The following is a 14129-nucleotide window of genomic DNA, read 5'->3' on the forward strand; positions in this document are numbered from 1 at the left end:
CATCTTTTCCTTTGGACACATGGCATTCCAGCCCTGCCGACTTCTGACGAAGAATCCATGGTGGAGAGGAGGCTCAGGCTGATGGGTAGAAAGGTAGCAGCCTCCAACTTCTGGGCCTATAGTAGGATGCTTCACATAAAACCTCCCATCATAGACCTCAGCCATATTAGCTGATCATTTCAAAGGATCTATGTCATAACTGTCTAGGGTGGGGGAATCTTTTGATCCTTTCGTAGAGTTAATAATTCACATCAAATGCACAAATCTGTATTTTCATAAGCGGTATTGCATTTACTTCTTATGAGATACTCTTGCATTGTTCTGCCTTGCAAACTGTTAGACATGAGAGGAAAAATAATTAAAAGCAGCTTATTCCTGCACTAATTCTGAACTCTGTCCATGAAAGAAAGCCAATGTGGTATTTTTATAACTAAAGAAAACTGACTTCTGAGGCGATTTCCAGGTTATAATATGGTAGCATTTGAAGAGGTCATTTGCAGATTAGTTGGTTAGATCTCAGGATCTAATCTGAAACAAAATATCTTACAGATTGGGTAAGAGTGCCAGAGCAGCTCACAAAGGCTAGCCTTACCGATCACACAATTGACCTCCCAGAGTGCTGCTGACTTGCCAGTCCTAACAATACTACCATGGGACGATGCCTTGGGTATGAATTTTCTGAAAGTATGGATTTCCTATGCTGCTGGACCCATCAGAAAGCAGGAAGGGGCCTCGCCTGGGGCTGGGATGCTCACTGTCTGGCCTGGCATGGGACCAGGGTGTCTTTGGAGAATGGGCTATAGGAAGAGGTTGGAGAAAGGTTTATAGGGGGGTAGGGGTGCAAAGCACAGGTTCAGGCTGAACAGAGAGTGAAGGGAAAGGGGCCTGGGAAAGGCAATGGTAGAATAAAGGCTAAGGTTTTTGGAAAAGGAAAAGGAAAAGAGAGGCAGGGGAGAAGTTTTTTCCCTCTTTTTTCCTCTCCTTTATCACCAAGGTAAGTGGACAGGTGGGAGCAGGGATCATCCATTTATTGTCTACGAAAGGAGACAGATGCAGAGGTGTGGAGGGCACTTTCCTTCCTCTCTGGCTTTGTGGGGGAGGGAGATCAATGCCATACATAGATGAGTGTACGCAAATCCAGTTTATATAAAAGTGCACACCGGCCAGTATGTAATAGCCAATATTTGTTCCATATTGTGCTCTCACATTTGTTTGATCTTCGTGGCCATTGACAGATATGCACACTGGGTCTCAGGCGGTATTAGGGTCAGGATTCCACAGCCCTTGTCCTTTTCCCCACACCTGAGGTTTTCTACCCTGGCCCGTTCTGGAGTCCCCTGGGGAGATGGAACAAATACTGATGTCTGGACCTCACCCGCAGAACCCGTGAATTAGGATCTCTGGGAGAAGGGCCAGAGCATCAGTTTTTAAAATTCCCCAGGTAATTCCAATGTGCAGCCGAAGCTGAGAACTCCTGTCTTACCCAGTGGTCTGGGGACTTCAGTGTGACTGTGGATCACCAAGGGAGTTAAAAGGGTAGATTCTGAGGCCCAGCTCAAAGATTGCACTTGGCTTCTGTGTCAGTATGGGCAGGCCTCTACAGAGTCTAGGCACAGAGAAGGCCTGTTCTTCCCCATTCCCTTGAGGTTGGGTATGGCCACACGAGCTGCCTCAAGCAACGATCTGTGAGCACTAAAAAGTGACACATATCTGGGTGAGAGCCATCAGCTGCTGGCACTAGAGCTGACATCCCACTTGCTGATGTGGAGGTTTAACCTGCACCATTGGTTTCCCTGGAGAGTCACCCAGGGCCCACAGTAAACTTCAACTGAGTAAGAATTAAACTTTTGCTCTTAAGGCGACGGTATTTGTGGTCCTCTCTCTGCAGTCTCAGCCCATACTTGGCTGCAGCCCAGTGGCCTGGTGCTTTCTCGTGTTGCCTGCACCTGTGACAGTGCTCTGCTTGGGGAACGCTGACTTGTTCTAAGCTCCAGGTCACACACCTCCTACTTCAGAAAGTTCCTATTGCTTTTCCTTGGTTCACAGATGCGAGCTCCTGGATTCCGAGACACCCGGGATCCTCCAAACACACATTTTCAAGCCTCCTGTCATTGCCGAAGCTGATTCCCAAGCTGGGAAGGCCTTCCATGGTGGTGGAACATAGATCAAAAATGCACTCCCCAAGGCGCCTGCTTCAGTCTCCTCTGGAAGGGGACAGCCCGGCCGGGCCCTTGCTGGCACTGACTGATTTATAACTCCGGTGTGCAGTCACTTAACTCAGGGCTTGAATGATTTGCATCCTGTCCTAAAGGTTTGCAGTTCTACTCCTCACCCCCATCACTTAAAGAGGACGCGGTGAGGGCAGGGATGTCCCTTGTCCATCTCTGATGTCCCGATAGCCCTTGGCAGTAAGCCCTCACTTTCAGTCACAACAATGAAAACAATCAGAAAATTAAGTCAACTTGAATTGGGCCAAAGATCCCTTCAGGATAATATTCTCTTTCTCAAGTGTCCCATAGAACTCCCACCCCCCATACCTTTTTTCTCTTTTAGAAAAAAAAAATAGGATTTTCTTCCATGTTCTCACCTGATGGTTAATCCTAAAGCCACTTAATCCCAATAACTCTAGTTTCTCAATTAGTAATATTCTTCATTTATTTCCCCATCTTTATCTTCTCACCTGTGCTCCCACTTAGATTCTCATCTCATTGGAATCAAAAGGGGAATTTGGAGTGAACTCTTCCTGTATAAAGAGCTACAAATAGTCCCCACATGTGGTGATCAACCTCCCCTTGAACTCTTCACATGAAGGAAGAGCAACCTATCTGTACTTTAAACACAGTGTGAAAGGGCTTCCACGTAGCAAGGGGTCACTTCCTCACGCAAGAGACCGTGCCGTTTTCACTCTGTGCTCCTGAGAAGTGCTGGGCCCTGGGCACCGGCAGCCAAGACCCCCTCTTCCTTTGCTGCTCTCTGGTGCCTCAAGGGGCCTTCGGCCTTTCCACACGGTGGTTTTTTCCAATTGCTCTCTGTTCCTCCAAAGTCTCACCGCTCGGAATAGAGCATGACATTCCACATGTCCCATAACTGTCACAGAAGGGGCTTTGGGTACAGTAATTCTAAAAGAAAAGCTTTATTTTTTTGGCACCTGCCAGAGTAGCACATTTTACAACACTACTTCCTTTGACCCATTCTTTAAGATTCAAGGACATCACGCCCTTGAGCACTGAGTTATGTGGCTTAGTCCGTCACAGCCACCAGTTGGCTCAGGCCATCCTGGTGTTTCAGCTACCGCTTCTCCCATGTGTGTTACTGCTTTCTCTCTCTCTTTGTACAACCAAAGGAAAATGCTTATCTAACAAGTAGAACTTACTATATACCTGACACTGTTCAAGCACTTTCGGTAAGTCGTCTCTGCGAATCCTCACAACGGCCCTCTGAGGCAGGCCCTGCTGTTACTGCGACCTCACAGACGAGGTACCTGGGGTAGGCAGTGGTTAGGTCGCTCGCTCAGGGTCACAGTCCCCAAGGGACACAGCTAAGACTTGAACCCAGGCCGTGTGGCTCTAGAATTTACTGTAACCACTGTGCTATCAGATTCTAATGATTTTTATTTTTAGGCACTTTCCCATCAAGCCAAATTTAAAAAGATAAAAAAGGCACAATTCCCTCACCTGCTAATGAGAAGCTAAAATCAAGTAAAGTAGAAGCTCTGAGAATAATGTGAGAATTTCCAGCCTAGAAACCACCCCCACTGGGTGTACATCCAAGCAGCTGGCGAACGAGGAACACTGCGCATACAAAAGCTCACGCGTGGGTGGACTGCGTAATTACCTGTGCGGATCTGTGACTCGGAGCCCCGTAGGTTTAGTCCTATGTTTCACAGGCCTAATAACATGGCCTTCTTACAGAAACCTATGGAAAGATTTTTTTAAGGCAGCACCTATCTGTGACTAGATTTCAGCAAAGCATTTACAATAATAATAGTGTATACACTTCAGAACAAAGGCCATGCACAGCTTTCCTCAGCTGGCTACCACTTTCTTCCAGCCTCACCTCTGAGCTCCTACATGCCCAGCCCCTCCTCCAAAGTCAACCTGCTCAACTTCATCTCAGCCTCTAAAACTCAGTTCAAGGTCACTTCATTCGAGGAGCCTTCCCTGATGCCTCCCAAAGAACAAACTGGGGTTCCCTCTCCTCACCCCACGGTACCTCATGCCCCCACCTGAGAGCAGGCATGACACACGAGTGTGGTTATTTGTTAGCCAGATGGTTCTGCTGAGCGGTGAGACCCCCAGGGGCAGGACTATGTCTCGGTCATTCTCCCGGTACGCAGCACGTCATAGGAACAGAGTCAGCCTTTGTTGGATGGAGGGATAAATGTATAAAGGAAGATTCCACAGTTTCATGTTAAGAATATAATATTAAATAAAAGGTTATGCACACACACATGTACACACAGGAGTGCTCACATGTGCACATGCATACACATGCACACATACACGCCCATACTTTGCTTTAAGAGGTATGTTTGATTTTTAGTGGCACGGAGGATTAAAACCCCAAGAAGGTGTCGTTCCCAATCTGTCTCGCGGAAGGGGAAAGAAGAAAATCAGAGTTACTCACTGCAAGGTGTCTGGGAATCTCCTCTCAAGTTATACCTGTGGGCCGAATGAGACAGGTGTGTGTCTCTGTGTGTGTGTTTTTAAAAGCATAGTGGTGAAGTGCTTAGATCTCTGCAGTCACCTGGGTTCAAACCCCAGCTCTGCCAAAGGTTACTTAACTTCTCTGTGCTTCAGTTTTGTCAAGCGTAAAATGGGGCTAATAACAGTACCTTCTTCTTAGCATTGCAGATATTAAATGAGAATATATAGGACAGGACCCAGCATAAAGTGAGTTTGATAAATGTTAGCTTATATATTACTATGTGGGTTCTACAGTGACCAATTAAATACGAATTTATTTTGAAGTGTTACTGAGTGCTCATAGCAGCTTTTGTATGTCAATTTAATTGAATTATTTTATTTAATTTAATGCTAAAGGTACAATGGCTATCTGCGAGACCCCAAACACTATTGATGTTTACATTTGGTCTTTATTCTGAAAAAGGTTGGAAAGTGCTGACCCACAGTTAAACCCTCAGGAAGTAATTGCTTCCAGTGACAACTACAATCTGGGTATCATTTGGTTCGATGTGCCTCTAACTGGGTTTCTAGAGCTTTCCACCGTGCTGGGCTGCATTTATTGAATAGGATATCAAGTGGAAAGCCTTCTAGACCCAGAATTTTACAGAGGTTCCATGGACTGCTTCAGGATTCACGATTGATTATGTTTTCATTTGTTGTGCCTCAGGGTGCCAGGGAGATTCACTTGTGGCAGATTTCATAGAAGATCTAACACCTTCCACTTTCAAGATTCCAAATTCTAGACCTAGTGTGTAAGGCAGAGAGAGACGTTCACTACCTCCCAAGCCCCCAACAGTCAGCATGAAAGAAGGCCTCAAAAGAAAAAGATTCCTAGCCAAGCTGCGAAGTGACAGCTGAGAGGAAGGGTGCTCTTCTGATCCCCAGGCCGCAGGCCTGGGTCTGTGAGGGGGACCGAGGCCCTTCAGTTCGGTTCCTCTTGGCCATTCCCTTGTTTAGTGCCAGCATGTTTTGGTGTTTAGGCAACATTCCAGCTGAGGCAAACTGGTAGTAAAATGGCCAGTGGTATGAAGACACCTTCCTTTATACATTCTGATATGGGAGGAGGGCCATGACTTTTAAGATAGGAAAGCTAAGAGAGATTCAGAATGAATCTGTAAGTCGAACGCTGCTGAGCCTGCTAAGGAGGATACCTGAACCTGGCTGGATTCCAAAAGCCAAAGGTCCCTTCATTAGTAAGTGACCAGACATTCTAGGCTGTGCCTCAGACTTGGCTCAGGCTCTTCGATAACAAAGCCGATGCCTTACCCCTAAGCTACCAACTCACCACAGCAAGGCTAACGGGAAAGAGGATGCTTTAAGGTGATGGCCCATTCTCCGAGGTTTGTGTTTCTCTTTACCAAGCCTCTGGTGAATGCTAGGAAGTCAGTCCTGGAACACAGCCATTTCACAGGCTCCCAGCCCTGTCCAGCTGAGGAGCAGCCAGAGCGCCGGGGATGAGACGAGCTGCCGCCTTCAGGAGAAGGCGCCTCAGCCTACAGAGATGTGTGCCTCGCCACTCCTTCCCATCGGGCCTTAGCGAAATGTGGTTGAGGACTAAAAGTACAGATTTCTGGGCTATGCTCTTGTCTGTTTTCCCAGGAAACAGGACCTACACTCGTTAGCAGTGTATGTAGCCATCTCACCTCACACGCACTAGCACTCAGAACTGACACTCTCAAAAATATACCAATTTGATATATTGAAATATAATATTATATCTATCTGTTCTGGGGGAATAGAAGGTCCTTGAAAACCGGTCCTTTCTCTGTTGAGATCAGGGCCTGGTATGTGGTAAGTGCTCAATAAATGTGAGATTGAATGAATGATTCAAGGGATCCCTCTGGATTAGGGAAGCTGGTCTTTGCCTCCTCCAGGTCTAATAAGGGACTCTGCCCTGCCCAAGGCCTATGCTGAACTTTGGCACCTGCTACCCTGCAGCCTTCTCCTCCCAACCCTGCCGTGGTTGCTGGGTGACCACTTAACCAAGGAAGGCCAACCAATCTGATTCTCTCTTGAGACTCTGAGCTAAGAGGCACAAAAATGACAGGAGTTGGTATGGTTTCTATGGCAGGTACAGAGTAAATGGCTCCAAACTGCTGCAGCCGAGATCCGAGCAGTCACCCTGGCTCCTGCGCCCCCATGTCCAGGCTGCTCAGCATTGCTGTGGATTCTCCAAGGGCTGACTCCCTAAAATCAACCCCCCTTTAGGCTGATGTGTGCTTGGGTCCTGCTCTTGCTACAAAAGGTTCCTGGTGGAGATATCCTCTTTGCCAACCTCACAGATGGACAACCGCAGCCCAGAAGAGTGATGGTCAGATGGAAAACCAGCCCAGCACCATGGGCCAAACCAAACACGATGCAATGTAACAAAGAGAGTTAAAGGTATACAGTTTGGCACTTCAATTAAAAATTGAAAGTCTGAGTATAGCAGAAGCAGGTGTTTTCTTCAAAGAGATCCATCTTGGTAGATCACGACTTTGTCTATGCTTATGATTTACTTCGACATGTAAAAGTCACCAATGTTACCTATTGGACCCTAAGCCCTGTGATGGCCGGCCTCATGGGTATCTCCAGGGCCCAGCACAACGCCTGGCATGAGGTAATACTTAATTAATGTGTGCTAAATAAGTGTCACAACTAAAAAGTGGGAGAATGGTAAGGCTTCCATAGGCTTAGATTAAAAAAAAAAATCCATGAGTTGTGTCTCTTGCCTATTCTTTCAAAGATGGTGGACGCTCTCCTCACCGAGCCTGACTTAAACCAAGTCCCTGCTTCACCCACTCCATCCTCCCCTTCGCTTCGCCAAAACATCTAGATCCTCAACACGCAGATGCTCGGTTAGTTGGCTATTCTTGTTTACAAGTCCACTTCTGTTTTTTACCAGTTAAGCTATATATTTACCAAGAAGACATTTGTGTTTGTTCCCAAGCCTGTTTATGCTAGTTGCACTCACTGTATTTATGTAATTTAATTATGTATTACGTAAACTAATGACATGTCTATGCATAAGGAAAGAGCTGTTGTTTCTGCTACAAGCTGAGTGTTTGGGAAGACTTGCTTGATAAAGGTGAGCAGATTAAAAGAACTTCTGTCAAATTAGGAATGAATAAGAACTGTAAGAGGCTAGGGGTGAATGTATGTGTGTGTGCGGGGGTGAAATGTACAGGTCTAGAAAAATTTATGGCACTTACTCTGCAAGTGTTGAAGAAATCAAATCTGGAAGTTATAAAGGGTGCAATATGGTTACCATCCTACATGTGAAATGACGCAGAATGTCAATATATGAATCCACCAATGACGACAGCAAGGGTATTGTCAAGCAATACCTGTCCTTCCATCATGTAACACACTCTGAAATTCTCTGTTCCTTTTTTCTAATTTTATTTATTGTTTTCCTTTTTTATTCTTTTTTTTCCTATTCATTTCTCTCCCTCTTTTTTTTTTTTCTGGAGCATCTTACAACTAATGCCATCTTGAGGTTAGTGAATAATAGTAGATGTAATGATAGTATCACTAAACTTTCAGCACATACTTTTTATGGTGACCAGTTTATTCACTTACTTTTGAAATTCTCTATTCTAAGCATTTCAATCCCATTATAAAAAAATGTTGGTCATGACCCACTCAAGTGATTTCGTGACTCACAGTTTGAAAGGACACTGCCTTAATGCCACTCCTTAATTTTATTGATGGGAGAGCTGAGGTTCAGGGAGATTTAAGGTCACACAACTAGTGAGTCAGAACTGTGGTCCCTGATTCTGTATCCTCTGGCCTGTCTACTACCCTGAGCAACCTTCCTTCTGACCCAGCACAGTCTCCTTTGCAAAGGCTGCATTCCTCTAAGCACAGAAACAAGTCCCGGCACACACAGATATATGTGTTTTTATCCCCAAACCGTGACACACCAAGTCTCTTGTGCTAAAGACGCATTCGGAAGAGTGAAGCATGTACCTGGACTGAACACGTGAGCCTTCTAATTTTAGAACGACTGCAGCTCCACATGGGAAACCTCCAGACAATGGAATGGGGAAGCAGTTTGCATTCTGAGAAGCTTTTGTTTGGCAAGATGAGCAATAAACAGATCCCTGGCTTGCCGGCTGACCCATGTTCTACCTGTTTTCCAAACAAGTAACGCCTTCCAAGACTTTTTCCTATAATCATCTTTGCCCTCCCTCTGTGCACTTCCGGCCCAAACTCACCCTCTCAGCAAAGTGAAGCCCAAAGTCCCCACCAAAATCTGACCACTATCTCTTCAAGCAAGCTGCTAAGGGTGACCTTCCCCATGAATAACACCACTGTGAATTTTCCATGTTCTTTTATCACCACCTCTGACACCAAGTTAACCAAGCCTTCCAACACTCCCTGACTCCATGCAGGTATCATTAGACACAGGCTAGGGGAAGGAACAGTGGATCAGAGGTGTTGAGAGCCACCCTGAGTACTGTGATCATGCGAGGCAGGGAGCAGAGGGGAGCCCAGAGCCTGGCTCCCAGGTGCCTGAGCAAAGCCCTCACCACACCCCTCAGTCATTAGAGTGAGTCTCATGAAAACAAGAGAACCAGATGGGCAGCCTCGGAACTGTGCAACATTTAGGAGGATTAAGCAAGGAGCCACCCAACAACTTAACTGGGTGCATTCTGTCCCTTTTAAGGAGCATTAAAAGGTGCCTTTTGAAGAGAGGTCAGAAGTCCTTCCTTGGGAGGGTGTGTTCTAAGTTGTAGGTGCCATCGTCCTCGCCCTGCCTCCAGCTAATGTTTCTCTGCACGCTTTACAAATTGACAACCAAACAGATACACCTTTTTTGTCCTAACCCACCTGAGGTCATTATGAGGCTCTCATGGGTTCCCTTGCTCTCTTTTCACCTGTATGGTGGGCTTTTTCAGGACACAGACAGAGAAGGGCTGCTTCTTTGTATAGTCTCAGCAACTAGGATGTTAGAACCTGTATTTAAAATAGCTTCTGGTTCCAAGAGAATTAAATGCATGACAGTCACACTACTGCCGCCCTACCTTGGGTCCTTGGCAGGCATTGCCTGTTGTTCCCCGCTGTACTTCCTAGCTTCCCAAAGGTAGCCTAATAATCCTTCTCAACAAAGCTTTCCAAGTAGCCTCCACCAATTCATAGAATGGTCATGTGAAAAATCTTACAGGCCATCCCTGATTCAAATCCAACAGATGAGGAAACTTAAGATCCAAAGAAGAACTGGATGAATAACTTGCCCAAGAACTTGGTAAAGCCAAGATCAGCTGGGCCCGACACCCAGGTTTCCTGACCTCCAGCCTAAGACATGCATTCCTCTAGTCCCACCGGAAGTAGATGTCTGAGAAACATTTACTGATGACAATAATATTGGTTTCCTATGCCTCTGGCATCACCCACCCTCCACATTTTGGGATCTAAGAGAGAGGAGACTGGAAGAAACCATTGAAACCTCAAAAAGACAGGCCAAGGCTAACTGTCAGGTAGTAAGACCATGGAACTTTGTTTTCTTTCAAAAAGCACAAGAAAGCCACATGGGATCAGTCCCTGTTCTTTACGCTCAGGCACTACCCTTGATTGGCACGTGGAGTTGGCAGTTTTCTCTCCATGCTGCTCCATCAACATGTTCGAGCTCATTACTCCTGAGCATTCCTGCAGTCTTTCTGCTCCAGCTCTATCGTTCAGGAACGCACCAAACCCTTCCGACACCCACTACTGTTCTCACTCCTGTCAGCTGCTAGAGTGAAGAGACCTGCATATTTCCGCCATGGGTAAAGCCCTTGGAGCTTTTGTCCTGAAATGACACATCTTTACACCTAAATGGATTGTTTTGTAAATGAGCCCACTGACGTCCAGAGCGCAAGGGGTTAGGAGGGGCTCAGATGTGAAAGTCAGTCACACAGAGTATCAATGAGCACATTGTACAAGAACAGTGTTCAACGGAAAGGTAACGGAAGTAGAAAGAAAATATGAAGACATTAAAGGAAATGCAAATTAAAAGAAGTGTCACAAAACCGGGCGGCATCATCGACCCTCCACATCTGAGGATCTAACAAAAAGAATCGTTGTTGCTTTTGTGGCATAATGGACTATGGTTTTGTTCTTAAAAGTCCTTATCTGTTAGATAAAAGCAATATTCACAAGTGGGCTTTGCTTTAAAATATCCCAGCAAAGGGAAAAATCAAAATGCTGGGAGCATAATGAAAGAAAAATGGCAGAGTGATGCTAATTGTTGAAGCTAGGTGATGGGTATGTGGGGGTTGATTTCACTACTATTCGATATTTCTGTTCTTCTATGAATGAAGATTTCCTTAGTAAATGTTTTCAAATAGTTTTGCTTATTGAATTAGCCAAGAGTGAAACACACACACACACACACACACTCTCTCTCCAGTGCTGGGGTAGTGAGTGTGGTTGGTACGGATGGTCCCTGGTTGAGTGGCATCCACCGCAGGATTTCAGCCTAGTTGGACAGAGTCGGGGTGGTGGTGGTTAGGGCCTACGCAGTCTTCAAGGGCAGGAAGGCTACCCAAAGGAAGAGACAGTTAAGCAAGCAAGCCTGATTCAGTGTCAAAGTGGCTTCGACAAAGTCATCACACCATGGACTTGTCTCCTAGCCCAGCCCTCTCTGGATCCATGCCTTGGCCCAACAGGCAGGGCCGAGAATAAGTAAAAATGGAAAGAGCTAGCCCATTAACCTTTCTGGGCACGATTCTCATAGCTCAGTAGCCCATCAAACACAAGTCATCGCAGAGTCTAGACAGGCAGTCCCCCTCCCTCCCTTCTCCACACACCAACAACTCCAGGGCCTTGAAGTCCTATGGACACTAGAAGTTGTGGCACTGCCCCTACTCTCACCCTCCACATGAGCCACAGGATTAGTCTGTTCCAGGGTGACGAGCGCCCTAGCAGGGGCAGCTACTGTTTCCTGACCACACATCCTAGTGAGGACAGTAAACCTCAGGCACTTGTTCATATCAGAGACATTCTCACAGAAGCAAGTCCAGAAAGGAAAGGTGAAACAGAGGCTGTCACCACTGCAGCAGGGACAGTCATTTCTAGATGGCAGGTCTTCCCTGTCTGCCCAGGGAGGACTGGGAAACCCCAAAGGACCTTGGCAGGAGCCACACGTGAGGGAGTAGGCTCAGGTTCAACACCCCGAGGCCATTCTTGTCTGAATGAATGGATGGCCACGGGAGGAGGGGTAAAGGAACCAGGACGACGCCCTCCCCAAGGATGGTAGCATCAGCATTTATCGTCATTGCATCCTGTCGCCTGCAAGTGACACCTTCACCTACCTGGTCCTACAGTGAGAACCAGGAAGGGCTGAGGACGCACCCGGCAGGGGGTAAATGCATCCTAGGAAGGGGGTTGGGACAAATCTGAGAGCAGCATAGGGGAGTTACTAAGCTATTCCCCACCCCACATATTCACATCTGAGCCCTTTGTGATGTGGGAGGTAACTAAAAAGTAAAAGAACTGCTTTATGGAAACTCCAATAGGCCCTGGAGCCCGGAAGCACTGGTACACCCTTCCACCCCTGGCCCCAACAAAGCAGGACGCAGAGGAAGAAAGGCATTGTCTTCTGCGTCATCACAGACGACCACGTGGCTTGGGCACCTCGAGGGTTCCAGGCACCGAGGATAATGGCTCCAAGGGGAGCTGCGGGGCTGCAGAAGCAGTGGTGCCCGGTGGGAGTGGCAGCGCCACCTCCAGTATGTTTGGAAGGAAAGGTCTGGCACAGGAGAAAAGTAGCGGGACAGTATGTGGGTGGGTTAGAGAACTTGTGAATACATAAGTGACACCCCCTCACACACACACACACCCTGACACTGCCCTGGAATAACTAGGGAGACAGACCAGGGGGCCACTGCAGGAGCATGGGAGCGTACCCCATGTTAGCGAGGGAACAGTGAGACCGGCAGACTCATGCGTGCATGGCTGGGGTAAAGATCAGCTCACATGCACTTGGAAAGCTATGTTTGGCAATCTGTACCAAGGGTCATAAATATATTCATTCTTGCTCCTGGAGACATAACCTAAGGAAAGTATCCAAAATAAGGAAAAGGCTTCTAGGCATAAAGATGTAGCATCATAACGTAAACTGAAGGCAACGTAAATATCCAATGGGGGATGTTTAATTCAATCACACGTGTCCATTTTAATGGAACATCATGGCAATTTGAAAGGATAAAATCTAAGAGTTTCTAGCAACATGGAAAAACATACAACTCTAAACCTTGAGTTTGAAAAGCAGGAATCAAAATAGCTTTCTCGCCAGGACTAATTGAATAGAAATATTAGCACACACGGTCAGAGCTGAAAACAATGTGCAGAAGGGAACAGGGATACTGGCCATGAGTGGTTTGCTCCTACATTTCCCAAACGTTTCAAATGTCAAAAGACAAACCAGAAAATGACTCCAAAAAGAGCACTGGGCAGAGGCAGACAAAAGGTTCAGGAATCTGGCTCTTGTTTAGGTGGACTACAAGATGAGCTAGTTTCGAGCTCTTAGCTTGTTGTGCAGACTCTGTTTTCTAGCACCCTTGCCCACACTGATGGTCTGAACAGAGAGCTGGGAGGGGGCTGGCCCTGAGTGAGGGGGGAGGGCATGGATGTGGGGGGCATAGCTCCCTCTGGCCTGCAGTTAAGACCTCCCAGGAGCACGATCTTGGCCCCTGGGACACAGGGCAGAGATCGCTCAGGGGACAGCTGGGTGCAAGCTCAGCAGGTAGGAGCCCCAGAGGGAAGCTTACAGCCCAGGCTCCACAAACCAGCCAAGGGCTGCTCCCTGCCCATCCCCCACATGCCATCCCACACCAAGGGGATGAGGAGATGGGACTCACCACTCAAGGCGGATGTGGTGTTCTCCAGGGCCTGACACACAGCCAACAAAACACCTGTGGGGGGAAGGAGACAGGTAAAAGTCAGTTCGGCAGCACCCGACTTTCAGGATTCAAGGGCAGGGCTAGGGAAAGGCAAAGACTGGGCATTTTTACGAGGTGGCCAATAGGCAGGCTTGGACACATAATTTGGGGGGCTCGGTGCAAAATGAAAATGCAGGGCCCCTTGTTCATAGAGCAGGAAAACAGTGCCTTTGTCGGTACTAAATAGAAAGCTTTTTCCTTTCTCCCAGGGTCTCTGTCTCCACCTGCCATGATGTTTCTTGTTTTTGTTTCTAAATACAGTATAAATATTTTTATTGTGATCGACTCTACATAAGTGTACTGTTCTAACCACTGTCAGTGTAGAGTTCAGTGGCACTGAGCACATTCACACCGCTGTGCATGTCATGTGTTGTGCTTGCTATTTGTGTCGCTTCTCTCTTTGCAGCATGAGGACAAGTGCAAGGTGAGCGGAGCCCCTCATGGGCACAGGAGGCGCCAGCGACAGGGTGTGCAGGTGCACGTGGGACAGCCGACTGCCGGTTCCCCTCCCACCAGGAGCTGGGTGGATATGCCGTGA

The 14129-nt window shown here is 47.1% G+C and overlaps 1 protein-coding gene across 1 annotated transcript in view; it reads right to left on the reverse strand.

The window, feature by feature from the left end:
* TGFA (transforming growth factor alpha) overlaps positions 1–14129 on the reverse strand; it is a 102301-nt gene that overhangs the window by 52139 nt on the left and 36033 nt on the right. Inside the window, exon 2 of the mRNA XM_024558497.4 lies at positions 13511–13564. Within this exon, the coding sequence (XP_024414265.1) occupies positions 13511–13564 (54 nt within the window). The remainder of the gene's footprint in view (positions 1–13510; positions 13565–14129) is intronic.

The sequence above is a fragment of the Desmodus rotundus genome, chromosome 5, assembly GCF_022682495.2.
Source record: "Desmodus rotundus isolate HL8 chromosome 5, HLdesRot8A.1, whole genome shotgun sequence".
NCBI lineage: Eukaryota > Metazoa > Chordata > Mammalia > Chiroptera > Phyllostomidae > Desmodus > Desmodus rotundus.